Consider the following 15864-nt stretch of genomic DNA (forward strand, 5'->3'; position numbering starts at 1 on the left):
TCAGTGCCCCGAGAGGAGTGAGCAGAGTGAATCAGTGGGGTGCGCTGTGTTCGTGGTACATACTGGCATCCTGGAGGACAGCCCGGCGGATTGTTGGGAGCCGTGTTTGAGGCCACTGAAGGGGCACTCCATTCAATCGGACTGACGATCATCTTTGGTGGGATGATACTTTCCGGTTCTTCTGGGCCTACCACATGACTGTGAATACGTGACAAGGCGTCTGCCTTGACGTTTCTGGGACCAGGGCGATAAGTAATGGTAAAGTTGAACCTGGTAAAGAATAATGCCCATTGTGCTTGGCGGGGATTCAGACGTTTAGCCTCATAAAGATACTGGAGATTCTTATGGTCGGTCAGTACGGTGAATGGATGGGCTGACCCCTCCAGCCAATGCCTCCACTCCTCTAAGGCAAGCTTGATGGCAAGTAGTTCTCTGTTGCCGATGTCATAATTATTTTCCGCCGGGCTGAGCTTCCGATTTTGAATGACGGGGCTGGCCTGAGCCCAGATCGTTTCCGCCCATTGCAACGCAGGTCCTGTTAGCAGGGAGATAATAAAGGCAATTTTGGAGGTATCAGTGGGATATGATTGCGGTTGCATTTCAAATGTGAGATTACACTGAAGGAGGAATCCGTTGCAGAGTAGGGCACCGGTCGGGCCATGGGACTAGCAATGATGGTAGGCGAAGAAGTGCTGGTTGGGATGGAGGATGGCGGCCGTGCCGGTGATGGTAACGGTGTCGGTGGATTAAGTAGAACTTGTAGTCTACGAGCTCCTGAAACGGATCGGGGTGACTCATCTGTGCCGTCGGTGTTGGTCCGGTCTTCTGTAATGGAAGAGGTCTGACGCAACAGGTTAGTATTTACAAACAGTTTTATTTGGTCACAGAGAGTACGGGTGTAGGATCCAGATGATGATATGGTGAGTGGCTGGTCCCCAGAACGGTAAGCAGGTGTGCTGGTGGACCAGCATAAGGTGTGTTTTGCATGCTGGGACCAGCTTGGGATGCTGGCGTGCTGGTGAACCAGCATTTGTTGTCTTTTGGGTGCTGGTATGATCCCAGCAAGACCACAACAAAACTTGTGTATGTGTTACATATAATTTCTCTTGAAATTGGTTAGTGTTTGTAGTTAAAGGCCAAGACAATTTTCCAAATCAATTTTAATAAATTATTTAATAAATAAAAACACATGTTGCTGGTTACATGTTTACACAAATCCCAGTGTTAAACAAACACTTCTCAGTTTTCATATGATCCTGATCTACAGAGAGTAAAAGTAACACTGAAGCAGTGTTGTAGTTAGTGAAATAAAGTAGATTCACTCTACAAGTGATGACTGAGCATTAGTAATGACACCTGCAGTTAACAAGCAGAATCACTGAGGATAAGAGGAACAGCAGGAACAGAAAAAAAGTGAAGAGGTGAGCAGAAACAACTACAGCCACAAAGCCTTAGATAAAATCAATATCTCACCAGAGGATGATTAAACAACTGCAAAAACAGAATTACCATATTCACTTATTGCAAATCAGTTTGGCTTTATTTCTTTCATATGGTACTTGCATAAAGGTTGCTAATGTATGTTACCATTATGGTGATTAGTGTTCCCTTTAGTTGGTCACTTGGCCATTGATTTTGGTTGAATTAACTCTGTTTCAGCAATTGTTAAAAGTGCATGCTATCATTATTTTCAATAATATTTCATGGTTCTGACTGCACTGACATACATTTTACTATGTGCACTTTTTGAAATCAGTGACTGACAGGTGGATTTGGACATATGTGACTTCCAATATAAGTACGAAAGTCTTTAAAAACAACAACTTTCAGTTTTGAACTTTCATTATGAAGTTGTTATTAACTGTCCCATTGAAAGAGCTCTTCTCATAACCCCTGTAATCCAATGTACACAAGCTCTTTTTAACTGATTTTAACTGATTTATGTACAGATCTTATGAAACGGGCCAATTCCTTTGATGCTTTGAAACGTTTTACCAGTTTACCAGTGACATTGATTAATAATGTAATCATAACTTAAGCAATCCAATTTTTCTGTTCTACTTTCAGCAGAGGGAGCAAAAAGAAATTACAAAGTTATAATTCAATAAATCATATGTTTTACCCCTATTGTTTTTTCTTTACATCATTGTCTTAAATAGAGAAATATGCAAGCAAAAACTATGCTGGATTATTCAGCAGGGACAGTGGAGATTTGACAGGAAGCAAGTGGGAGAGAGGGAGGGGGTGGGATCGGGAAAGGTCCACGAGGCGGGATTCCATCGGGAGGCCACCGGCACTGACATATATGGTGTTTTAAACATGATATCCAACATATGATTATTCACACAGATTAATCTATATATTATTCCTGTAATGATTTATTTATTCGATAAGATCCCTGATGACCTGCAAAAGAAAAGTGTAATTCCACTTTAAAACCTTTCAGTAGGCTACAGGAAAATCTGTATAATGTGTTTAATGCTAAATAGTTTAAACCAATATTACATGTAAATAAAATACATTAAAGGAATAGTTCACACAAAAAATATTTCTTCAATGCTTTTTTTAAGGTGAACCATCCCTTTAAGTGCCATGGAAAGAGGTGTTTTCACTTAGTTAAGCTGTAGTTTGATATGTAGAGTGATACAAATGAAAGTGACTTTAAGGGTAAATAGTTCTCTACAGGAACACCGTTACCATGGCAACTTAAGAGCTAGAAGAGAGACCACCATAAAAGTCAGGCAGTGGGAAAAGGCAGCATTTATCAGAACTTGTTATGCTTCTTCATAGAATGACCAGCAGGTGGCATTCTAGTAGAGGAAACGTTTAAAAACAAAGTTTTGACAAAAAGAGTGTTTGCCCCTGCCACAGTGGGGTGCTGGTAAAGTGTGATATTTTTGTTCTGTCCGATCTTTTGCTGTTATCTGGGTGATTTAGAGGTTCTTTCTTTTTTTTTATATAGGCCTAGTATGCTGTATTTGCATCTCTCTTTCTTTTTCTCACACACCCACACAACTAAACATTGGGTGTGGTTCAACTCAGAAAAAAAAAAAAAAGAAGTGACCATTGTCAAAAACAAACCATGGATAGCTAAATAACTAAGCACTCCATAGCTAAATAATAATATTTTTTTTCCCCTCACAAAATAAACACTTCACTGTAATTCACAATCAGCGAATTGAAATATTCTTAATATATTTTCACATGTATTTTATTGATTAGCTTATATTGATTGTAATTCTACAATCACAGAGAACAGGGCTCAGAAACAACATTCAAAATAGAAAATTCAAGCAATATCAATAAAAGGTACAACACATTGACATATGTCTGACTGGACAAATGCACGTAAGGTTTCATTTGAAAGTTATAGCTTAAAATGATTTTGCTCCAAATTTTGCTATTTTATTTTTTGGTTAAACTCCTATCTACAGCTGGAACAAGGATTCCATTGTGTCAGACTACACCATGTTGCCATGGATGCATTCTAAAGCATGTAAAACCAATCAGCGAGAAATATACAGATACGGTATGTCAATACATATACCCTTCTAAAAACAAAAAAGGCATTGTACATTGTAACTGAGGTACACCTGCAGAACTTTGTGAAAAGCCAATGATTCACTTGATGAGTGAGCCATCAGAATGTAAGAACCAGAGGTGGCAAATATGATTCTAGAGGTAGAAATAAGGATTTTTGTATTGTCATAGTGTGACATCAGTATTGATTTCATCAGCTGACAACAGTCTATCATTGTTTACCAACAGTATTCATACTTTTTTTTGTATTTGTATTTATAATTAATATTTTTTCAAACTCATCCATTCTATTTTGAGTATATCATTTATACACTCCCTCACCAACATGGTGGGTGCTTGAGGAGTAGACACACATATAGAAGGGTAAAAGAATGTAAAAAGCCTTCTTGTGCACCAAATACTTCATATTGCACATCTTTTACCACCTTATTAATTACCACTAAATTACGGTTAACCAGTAACACTTTACAATGTAGTTCAGTTTGTTAATGCATTTAGTTCTCTAGTTCTAATTAGTTAATGCATTAGGTATCTAAAACTAACAATGAACAACAATTTTTATAGCATGTATTCATCTACAGTAGGTTCATGTTAATTTATTAATATACTATTGTTCATCGTTAATTCATGTTTATTCATAATACATTAACTAATGTTAATTAGGTCAAATATTGTTAATTGTTATTTTATGTGAACTATTGAATTAATGTTTAGAACCTTATTGTAAAGTGTTGCCACTTATTCTAACACTGATTTGTTCGTTTTGAGCAACACATACTTTTGTTGACTACCTGTCAACTTAATTTCAAGCAGATACTGTGAGAATATTTGATGCATACAGTGTATGTGCTTTCTCAAATGTCTGAGCCTTTCCTCTAGCACCAGGTTTTGCCACTCCCGGTTAACAGTATGGCTTTAAAAGAAAGAACTAGCAGTTTATTCACAGAAAAGTCACAAATACAGTGTCATCAGCAGCAAGACAGTGTACAGCAGCATGTACCCTGCATGAAAAGGCCATTTGAAAACAAGCAACTCAGCAGCAAAGATTTTGAACATTTCCAAAAAAAATCACTGGAGAGGCATCTTCGAACTACTATAGCTGTAGTACTCATTGCATCAGCTACACTAAGGTGTATTTGGATAACATTTATAGACATTCATCAAACAGTCTTCAGCTTGATTTGTCATCATGCACATGTGAAATGTGGATGAATCTTTGAGTGTTCATGAAGCTGTTTTAATGGAAATATTACCCTAGTAAACAGTACTACATTTACATTTACTACACATTATATAAAATAACAAAGCAAGCATATGTATATATGACAAATTGTCTTCTACTTTATTTGTTCCCAGCAATTTGTAAGAACAGCTCACAGGATCTTTGTAGAACTAATATAGATTATAAAATATAGGGTTAATCTAACACTATTACAATTCGTGATTGATGTGTTTTCTGTGACGGTTGATAATGTGTCAGCTACATGTAAAAAAGGCCATCAAAACCATCCTTGTGTGGATGTGGAAGTGCTACTAAATGTGCTGTCAAATGGTGACAGTAGCTCATGTTATTCTTGAAGCTCTTACTGAGCATCCAGCGACACAACTTTAGCTACATTTTAAAGGCTGTAGATACATTCAGAACAATTTAAGAGGCTTTTGTGCCTCTAGTAATTTCAGTATATGCAGAAAATTTTGATCATCCATGTTTAACGTTGCTTTTAGAGCCACAGTGTAATATGTCCACTCTACTTCCATGTGGGTTTGTTGGTCCTGTTAGAGATGGAGTCTCTAATCTGTGTGGATCTCTCAGAGAAACTGCTACTTTTAAGGGAGTGCTCTCGTCCAGACTGCGGGGGAGGTGTGTCACTGCTTCGACTAGAAGCCCTTACACTCTGAACCCTCCTAATAGACCCCCCTAGTTTATCCTCGCTCCTTGGCAAAGGTCCGCTACTGACAGAGTCCGTTCCACCACCAGGCAATCTCTGAGAGCTAGCTCTGGCTAAGCTCTTTGATGGTGTTCCTGTTACAGCTGGTGAGGGCATGTCTTTTTTAGATCTGGAAGAAGAGGCCACAGTGTTGCGAGCAAAGCTAGGCAAAGGCGAAGAACTTTTCAGGGTGTTGTTGGGACTGTCAGGTGTACCAACTTCTGAGGTTCCTTGGGCCTGAGCTTGGGCCAAGGCACGCATTGTAGAACGACACATCTTTTCCTCTGGTGCTGGTTTTGAAATGTTACGAACAGGTTTAGGATTTGTTTTCTTGATGGAGGGTCTGTGTTGAGTCGAGTCCCTTGCCCACCGAGAGCTGCTTGGTGTCGCTCCTCGTTGTGCCCTGGGATCCTCTGGAGGGAGGCTTGAATGTCGCGCAGGTCTACCTTGCCTCTCGCCTCTCCTGGCTGGCATGCTTTGGTCACGATGTGGATGTCTGGGTTCAATGTTCTCATGTCCAGAAGGTTTTTCGACTTTCTTCATGCTGCTACTAGAGCGATTCTGCCTTGTAATGGGCACCACCTTGCGCATGTTCTGAGTCTCAGTTGCTGTGAGGGTTCTTGTCGGACGGCTGGCATGAGCAATTATTTTGGATGTTGTCTTGGTTTTGACAAGTGTTGTTTTGGGGCTACCGGTCTGGACTGCTTTCTCGCCAACTCTTCGCCCTTCAGCTGTGTCACAGCTATCTGTCTCTGCTTCTTCAGTAGTTACAGATGGACTGACTGATTCTGGACATGCTTGAGTGACCCTTCCGGCAAGTGGTTCATCACTTGACGTGGACACAATGTGACAATCGGTGGACTCAAAATTGGAGGAAAGGGAATTGGTGTCCTGAATAACTCTTGGAAAGTTGGCATCCTGTGACGTTGGGTTAAGTTCAGATCTTTCTTTTATGATAGGAGAACTCTCTATCTCAGAACAGTCCAACACAATGGAACAATCGGTTTCAGTGCAGTCCATGACATACAACACAGGTTTCTTACTGGATAAAGAGGGATCCAGGGGCAATGGGGTGTCACAAGTTGTTGAGGAAAAGGTACTTGTGTCTGCTTCCTCCCTCTGTGATGAGATCCATTTGTCATTCCAAACTTTTTCTGGTTCCTCAGAACTCCTGCTAGATGGGGGTGTATCAAGGACAAATGCTTTAGGAGAGTCTTCTTCCCTTTCCAGATCTGTTACAAACACTTCATGCTGGTTGTCCACAAAAACATGACTGTTATTATTGATCTGGCTGGTTATCTCAAAGGGTTGAAGGCCAGTAACTAGTTTGTGTTTCTCCACAGAAACACTCATGTGTCCAACACTTTGACCAGATGTCCCCTGAAAGACATGTTTTGCGTTACTTAATTGAGGTGTAACTCCACCTTCAGAAAGAGAAGTGTAATTATTATTATTGTAGGGATCATTGTTCATGTTGTAGCCAAAACTTGAGTATCTAGCTAAAGGACTGATGGGTTCAGTCTCAGCCCTTGGTGAAGTTGCCAGCTTCTCTTGGCAAACCTGACTCTGTGGACCCAACTCCCTATTATCATCCTGTAAGACAAGCCATGGCATGGTCTTTCGTTGATGGTTCCTGCTTGAACGTGGCAGGCTGCTGAATTTTGTATAGTCACTTGCTGAAGACCCAGATATCAGCTCTGTGTGATGGTAACGTCGGGCACTAGCTGAGCGCCCCAAAGGACTGTGGGGGCTTTGAGGTCTCGATTGAAGCAGGAAGTCCAGGAGGCCTTCTTTGGTTAGGATGTCAACATCATTTTCACTGCTGCTGCGACCAAAACCACCTGCCTCAGTATTGGCCGCACCCCAGGCACACCGTCTCTCCTCCAGTTCCCGTAAGCGATGCTGTCTAGCTTCCTCCTTTAGTTCTCTGTCTCGGTTGTCCTGCAGAAGAGTGGATAAGAGATCACTATAGGAGTTTGTGTTCACAGATATATGGTCTGTAGCAGGATTCATAAATGCCTTAGGGCTATATTTACTAAACAGGGCAAATTAGCGTTAGAAAAACACCAATGGGAGGGGAAAATTCTGCGATTTACTGACAAGGTGCACATTACACTGGACACAGACGCAACATCTCATTTCAATCTACCAAAAGCAGCGCAAATTACCGTCTGCTTTAAGACATGTTTTTTTGGGAGTTGCCGCAAATACCAGTGAATTGACGAGCACAAATCTTCGTAAATCGTGTTGCGTGATTCATTTAAATACTCTCCTCCCATAAATTTACAGATTGAAAGAGAAACATCTACAAGTGCATATTCACAATGTGAGTCACAAAAATAACTGTGTCCACGCCTTTTCAGTGCTAATTTCACACTGCGTGTCTTTAGTAAATCCTTTTTTAGGGTTTGCACTGGCGCAAGCTGATAGAAAATCTGGACCTTTATGTCGTGATAAATAAGCTCTTAATTATTTTATATTAAATTATTTTTCATGTATTTTTTAACTTTTGCATGTTAGTCATGTGATATTTACCTTTACCGCTTTTTTGAACTTTAGGCAGAAATCTTGGAAAATTCTAAAGCACTCATCCAGTTTGAAGGTGTCTTTGTCTTCACAGAAGAAGTCAATGAGGGTATTACCCTCTTTGCGCAAGCCCAGCCTGCGATGTTTAAGGTCCTGCAGGGCCTGTGTAGAGCTCTAACAAATAAGAAGAAAGCAGATGAGTCATTCTTATTGACATAAAAAAGTTAATTAATCCATTATAGCTAATAAAATGAAAATATAAAGACAGTAGAAATACAAAAAAAGACAAAACCATAATCTACTATGGAATTATAATTGAGGGAATGATTCATTTACCTGCAAAAAAGGATCTAGCTGCTTTTGCAGCTCAACGTCATCCTGAATTTTCTGTTCCAAGGAACGCGTTTTGACATACAGAGAGGAAAACTCTCCTTCTATATTTTCTACTGAAATTCTAAAACAATAAAAATGTAAGTCAGAGAAAGACTGAGGAAGGGCTCATGAAAAATTTGAGTACATAATGACTACATTTTTAAGAAAAAGTCAAAACTTCAATCAAAATAGTAGTTTGTTAGTTTGGTTTGACACTGCTGTAGTCATAATAATAGTTAATACAGTCAGTATTAAAAAAAACTCAATTTAAAGTGATAGTTCACCCAAATTCTGTCATTAATTACTCACCCTCATGTCGTTCCAAACCTGTAAGACCTTCGTTCATCTTCAGAACACAAATTAAGATATTTTTGATGCATTCCGAGAGCTCTCTGACTCTCTGCGCTTTACGCTTTGATCTGAACGTAAACAACGTATCCGCGTACATACATTGCATACGTTGTTTACGTATGTGATACTCTCCAAAATGGCGCTATAGGGCGACACGGAGGAGACAAATTGTTGAATAAATTCATTATTTTTGTTTTCTTTGCACACAAAAAGTATCCTCGTAGCTTCGTAAAATTACGGTTGAACCACTGATGTCACAGTTTTAACGATCTCCTTGCTACGTTTCTGAGCTTTGATCGTGTAAGGATCCTTGCTGTCTATGGGAGGGTCAGAGCTCTCAGAATTCATCAAAAATATCTTAATTTGTGTTCCGAAGATGAACGTAGGTCTTACAGGATTGTAACGACATGAGGGTGAGTAATTAATGACAGAATTTTCATTTTTGGGTGAACTAACCCTTTAAGGTGTTCTAAAGTTTCATAATATTGAGAGAAGTTACCTTCCACTTTTGTTTGCAATATGCATCAGAAACTAATACTGTTGTTACCTGACTGCACTCTGAACATGCGTTAGCTTCTCTGGGAACTTCAAAAGGGTCTCATCCTTTTTCTGTGCTTCCTTTGTGATAAAAGTTAAAGAAAAATCCAAGTCAAAGCAGTTAAAACAAAATGTTGGTGTTATTACAATGGCTTTTCTGCTTTCTTAAAACATTTACAAAAATGTATCATTACATCTGGAGAAAACAGTGCATCTGGTTCTGTCCCACTTACTAGTGCCACAAAATGAAGCAGGTTCATGCCAGGCTTGTTGGCCTTCGTGTCAGCCAGAGAGAGAAGTGAAGACAGTTTGAAGCCCACAGCATTGCCTGCATAGCCACCCTATGAACACAGAGAACATCAGTCAATGTCTGGTCAATGCTGTAAAGGCCATCAACCCTTCCTGATTTAAAAACATCAGGGAATGTTTTGGAGGAGTAGTTGAAAGGAAAGAACAAAAGTGAAAAGAGGATTTAGGGAAATGTCCACAAAAAAGGGGGAAGATGAGGGGTAAAGGGTAAGGAACACTGGAAAGACAAATAAGAGAAAAATACTTACTGCATTCATGATATTTCCTGCTTGGAGAACCAAATGTAGAATGGCATGGAGTTCTTCACAAGTCATTAGTTCTGTGGAATAATCAATAGAAACTGAATAGTCACAGGCCATTTGTTAAATTACACAACACTCTAAATGCGATTATCCTTCCTACAGTCTACAGACTAAGACATTTAAAGGAAATCTGAACACTTGATGCCACATTTAAATGAGAAAAAAAGTGCTGACAGCATGATCTACCGTGTAGTTCAAAATAGACTGCTAGGATTAGTTAATGCAAGATTAATAAAACTCAATTCGAGTTTTGCTAATGTCTCCCAGCATCAATGTAATGATTAATGGAGTGCCAAATCTTTACGTTTCAGTAGTGTTGAGGCGTTAAAAGGTCATGAGCAATTGGTTTCTGAGGCTAATACAGGAACAGCTGAGTGACAGAAAATGACTCAGCAAAATGCACTCAACAAGAATTGAATCCTGCTACTAAAGTTTACTTTACTGTTTATCGGTCCATACTTGACAGCAGCTCTTTTAAAAGTAGTGGAATAGTGCATCACATTACAGGGGATGATGAATATGTGTACGAGAGAGCAAGAATGAGATGACTAGTTTTTTTCCCCCCACTATGTTCTACAGAAGTCAAAATAAAAGGCATGAATGACAAAATGTTTTGCCTGCTTAAAAAAAGACATTACTCTAGATTAAAGGAAAAATCCTCATAAATATGATATAAACATCAGAACTTAGTATGTTCTTACCTTCAGTAGCCTGACGCACAATGTTAATATCACGACTCATGACTGTACAGGATGGACCCCCCCACTATGTTCTACAGAAGTCAAAATAAAAGGCATGAATGACAAAATTTTTTGCCTGCTTAAAAAAAAGACATTACTCTAGATTAAAGGAAAAATCCTCATAAATATGATATAAACATCAGAACTTAGTATGTTCTTACCTTCAGTAGCCTGACGCACAATGTTAATATCACGACTCATGACTGTACAGGATGGATGGAACTCTTCCTGAAGTACCATGGCTTCAATACGCACCTCAAAGCTTTAAAATTGAGCAAACAATAATTGACCTGCCTTTTGTGTATGATGTTAGGTGTTATGAAATCTTAGATTTGTATTTCATTGATAAGAGAGATCTTGTGCGCCTCTTACCGTGGCACTTGAATCAGCAGGAACATGAAGGAATCAACCAGTGTCAGCTTATTTGGGTCTCCTTTGAATTCCTTCAATCTCTTCACCTAGTGAATATATGTGATTTAAATCCAAAGAGAAAACATATGTACTAGGGATGTCCAATGTATTTGTACCATTTTTAATTTATCAGTTGATTGGATTTATTGTAGATGCAATTTTTTTAATATAGAGACCTTTACTATCATCTAACACTTAATGTTAAATATTAAAGCTTAATGTCCATTTTTCATACTACAAGTTATGTTGTGATGTAACTAGTATACATAGTATACATTTTAATTTCTGAAATTTATTAATTACTGTATATACTGTAACACACATAATTATTAGCATCGGTATTGGCCATATTGGTAACATTTTATTTTACGGTGTCCTTGTTACACATTACATGTACTTACTATTATAATAACAATAAATTATGCATAATTACATGCAACTAACCCTAAACCAAACCCTTATCCTAACCCTAACTCTACAGTAAGTACATGTAGTTAATTCATATTACTAATTACTTGTATGTATAATTACACTGTAACAAGGACACCTTAAAATAAAGTGTAACCACCAGATTTTTAAAGTTAATACCTCAACACAGGCCCATTCATCTGATTAAAGATGATAGACAGTGCCAAGTACAGGCACTATTTGCCAAAAAATTTTTTTAAATAAAATGTTCCATATTCCTTATAAATTATGTCTTGGCAGTGTTGTTAATGTTAACTAAAAGTAAAAATTGTTTTTGTTAATTGAAAATGCTGAAATAAATTATAATAATAATAATTAATAATCATTTATGCATTTAGCAGATGCTTTTATCCAAAGTGACTTACAGTACATTCAGGCTATACATTTTTTTACCAGTATGTGTGTTCCCTGGGAATTGAACCCACAACCTTTTGCGCCACTAACACAATGCTCTACCACTGAGCCACAAAATAAACAACAAAACAACTGTACAAAATAAACAACAAAATTACTAAAACGTAAACTGAATTTAAAATGAAAACTGAAAACTAATTCAAAATGTTAATAAATACAAAAATATTATATAAATAAGACTAAAATAACACTCAGCCCTGGTACACCTGGCATTAGCAACACATCTACAGCAACCACTTGGCGATTGCATTTCATTGAAGAGAGGGTCTGGTTTTGTGACCACATACATCACTTAGCACATCAGTATGCCACTGCATATCAAAACATTATTTTAATGTAATGATCATTTGTTACATGAGTGTCTTTAGATGTTGTCTGGGACACATTATGCATTAATGCAGCAAATACACAACAAATGCGATGTGGCTATATGTATCTCTGACTGCCAGCGAATGTGGTTTGAGGGATTTAATTATTTTGTTCATAATACACATTGTATTTCATTTACTCCTGTATACATTGATGTCCATTTGTGATGAGGCAGATGTTAATAGCAGATGCCATACACACCAAAAATGGGACTATACACAAATATGGTGTGGTTTCAGAATTCTCACCTCCTCTGCTTCAGGTAGAAGTTTGAGAAGTTCTTTCAGTGGTTCAGCTCCATATTGCTTACTGTTGCCCAGACGAATGTCTTCTACTATTGCATGATTGGACCTGAGAGAGAAAAACAGAAGTATAAACCAGACAATCAATTTTTGACTCGGTGTATGATCCAAAGAAAGATGGGAAAAAACAAATCTTTACAAGGATGTGTGTTATATGTATACTTATATAATGCAAGTATTTTGGGTCCCACTTTATATTAGGAGTCTTTAAGTACTATGTACTTACATTAAATTAAGCATAAGGTAAGGTTAGGGGGTATATTGCACTACACAATAACAATTACACTAGCTCTATGAACTATATACAAGTCTGTATTTTTAAGGAAGGTATATCATAATAGCAAAAATTAATTACTATTAGTTAATTGGCCTATAGATTATAAAAAATAATCAAACTACTTAGTAGTTCATTAAGTTACTGTACAAATCTAAACGAATTACGGTGTCCACAAATCCCCATTACCAAACAGTCATAAAAATGTTTAATATCCAGCATAAAAGTATCATAGATCACTAGTATCTAGTGATGAAAAAAATGATAATTCAACCTCAAAATTGTTGAAACAAAATAAATCTCACAAATGATGATGTTCAGATAAAAAGATTAATAAGTGCATAACCACTGTTGTGTTGAGATGATATTTAGTGATATCTTATAGTCAAGGGGAAATGATCTTACAATGCATTTTACTCTACATATCCTGTTAAAGGGCTAAAAAAAAAAGAAAATTCTGTCATCATTTACTCACCCTCAAGTTGTTCCAAACCTGTATGAACTTCTTTCTTCTGTTAATCACAAAAGAAGATATTATGAATAATGTTTGTAACCAAACAGTTGACAGTAGCCATTTGTCAATGGCTACCGTCAACTGTATGGTTACCAACATCTTCAACGGCATGAGGTTTGGACTGAAATGAGGGTGAATAAATGATGACAGAATTTTCACTTTTGGGTGAACTATCCCTTTAAAGACTCCTTAAAATAAAGGGGTACAGAATTTGAAATACACACACACATGCAAACACAATGAATTTTAACCATTTAACTATTGATTTATTGATTGCTAAAAGTGTCCACATGCTGTATACTGTCCCCCAGAAATCTACATTGAGTGCATTTTAGCTGTTTTGTTACAGGTTTTAGTGATTATTTCTCTTAATAAAACACTAAATGATTATGTCTCTAAACAATGACTCATTCAAATACGAATAAAGTCAAAAAGGTGTGAAAATGTTGCACAAACATAAGTGCATTGCTGTTTTTTTTTCAGTGCATTTGGAATTTGCGTTCTGAAAGTCTGGGACTAATTGTAACATTGTCTCCTGCATGAGTGACTCAGCAAAGTGAATCATGTGACTCACAGTGTCTGATCAGCTCTACTATACATGACCATCACATACTCAGAATACACACAAACATCGAAGACAAAAATAAATATGATATAACCAACTGATCACAGAAAAAAGCATTGTCTTTTTGCATAATCATTTATAGTCATGCTGCCTTGGAGGATGTTGAAATACCTGTTCAAAAATAAACAAAAATCCTGTTTACACAGGACACATTCACCTTCTCTTGCCCATGATACAATGCAACAGGTCTGACGTAAACATTTATTGTTTTATGCTTTTTTCTGTTCACATTGTCTACTGAGCAACATACCTTGTCTTTGTTTATCTGTACCTAGTACTTGTCACAGTGAATGTATACGGCATCCTCATGTGAACTTCCAAGTATCAATCAGAACCTGAAAGCTATTGATCTTTACACAAGAGCATCGGATTTCTCTTGACCACCAGATCCTATTTCTGTGCTGGAGCACATGCACACATAGGTTTTTACACATGATGACACTGAGAAACTTACTTCTTGAACTGTTTGAGGAAAATTCCAATGTTCATTCCTCTCTTGGAGTCTAAGATGCTGATCTGGGAAAACAGAGCAATAGAGATGGTAATTAAAATGGATGGAAAGTTACACAAAGGACAGACTGTGTGTGTTCTGACAGAGATGCAATTCACTTCAATTCAAATTTTTGGCCTTCAGGTTTTTGTGGCGTGTTGATTTGAATGCAGCTTCCAAATAAATAAAACTGGTATCTCTGATGTTGCAAGATTACTATAAGCAAAAGAAAAGTGAGGTAAACCTTATTTTACAGTGTCCTCGTTACATGTTACATATACTTACTATAATAACAACAACAGTAAATTATGCATAATTACATGTAACTAACCCTAAAACCAAACCCTAATCCTAACCCAAACTATAGTAAATACATTGTTCTATAGAAAGTTAATTTACTCAGTACTTAAAGGTATAATTACACTGTAACAAGGACACCTAAAGAAGTGTAACCAAAAAGGTCAGATTTTCAGAACAGTTGCACTCCAAAATATAGTGTTTTCAGTGTCTCAAAATTCAGTTTGTGGTGCGCATTATGAACACAAAGCACTCCATGGTTCACTTTGTTGTCACATTTGCATTTCCAAACATTTTTTGGCTTCTGCAAGTTACCATACAAATTGAGCAGAGTGACACTGTGGAACCAAAAATGAAAAGAGGATGACAACGTTTCTTCAGATTTAGATGAGGAGGAGCATATTTAAATGTAAACTATTACTGCAAATATAATAGCCTTGAGAGTAACTGGACCAGACTGGAATGCAACATGAAAGTGAACAACTTACAAAAGAAAAATATATCATAATAAAATGTAACCTTTTATTATTATTATTATTATTATTATTTATAGTAAAAATAATTCCAAACATATGTATTAGTTCTAATATTTAAGGGCACAATAAATGGAAACTGTATCACTAGACTTATATGCCATACATTTAATAATAGAACAAAGTTTCCCACTAATCAAATAGGTTTTTATGATAGTATAAGAAAGATAGGTAGAGTTTCTTAGATTAATATAAAGTGCTTTAAAAATTTGTTGCACACCAATCCAACTAAATTAAATAGGAATGAATATATTTTTAGTTCCTAGAAATGTTAAGAATTTTTGTTTAAAATTAATCTTAAAGGGGTCATATGATGTTGCTAAAAAGAACATTATTTAGTGTATTTGGTGTAATGAAATGTGTTTATGCGGTTTAAGGTTCGTCACGTCACAGCTGATCGTCCAGAGTCTCGATATTCTAGTTTAACGATCGCTACGCCAGTTATTAGTTCCACATGTGAAAAGGCAGCCGAACCAGAGTCAAGTCAAGTCACAGCTGATCGCCTAGAGTCAAGTCACGTCACAGCTGATCGTCCAGAGTCTTGTCACGTCTCAGCTGATCG

At 37.2% G+C, this 15864-nt stretch overlaps 1 protein-coding gene across 1 annotated transcript in view; it reads right to left on the reverse strand.

Annotated features, from left to right (window-relative positions):
• Positions 1-4274: 4274 nt before the first annotated feature.
• Positions 4275-15864, reverse strand: part of fhdc1 (FH2 domain containing 1) — a 46636-nt gene continuing 35046 nt past the window's right edge. Inside the window, exons 3-12 of the mRNA XM_016559889.1 lie at positions 14437-14498; positions 12516-12618; positions 10978-11063; positions 10767-10867; positions 9812-9882; positions 9488-9595; positions 9265-9335; positions 8331-8448; positions 8004-8168; positions 4275-7409 (exon numbers count right to left, since the gene is read on the reverse strand). Coding sequence (XP_016415375.1) covers positions 5289-7409; positions 8004-8168; positions 8331-8448; positions 9265-9335; positions 9488-9595; positions 9812-9882; positions 10767-10867; positions 10978-11063; positions 12516-12618; positions 14437-14498 — 3006 coding nt within the window. The 3' untranslated portion in view covers positions 4275-5288. The remainder of the gene's footprint in view (positions 7410-8003; positions 8169-8330; positions 8449-9264; positions 9336-9487; positions 9596-9811; positions 9883-10766; positions 10868-10977; positions 11064-12515; positions 12619-14436; positions 14499-15864) is intronic.

This window comes from Sinocyclocheilus rhinocerous, unplaced genomic scaffold (assembly GCF_001515625.1).
Source record: "Sinocyclocheilus rhinocerous isolate Xijiao unplaced genomic scaffold, SAMN03320098_v1.1 scaffold1129, whole genome shotgun sequence".
In the NCBI taxonomy this organism is placed as follows: domain Eukaryota; kingdom Metazoa; phylum Chordata; class Actinopteri; order Cypriniformes; family Cyprinidae; genus Sinocyclocheilus; species Sinocyclocheilus rhinocerous.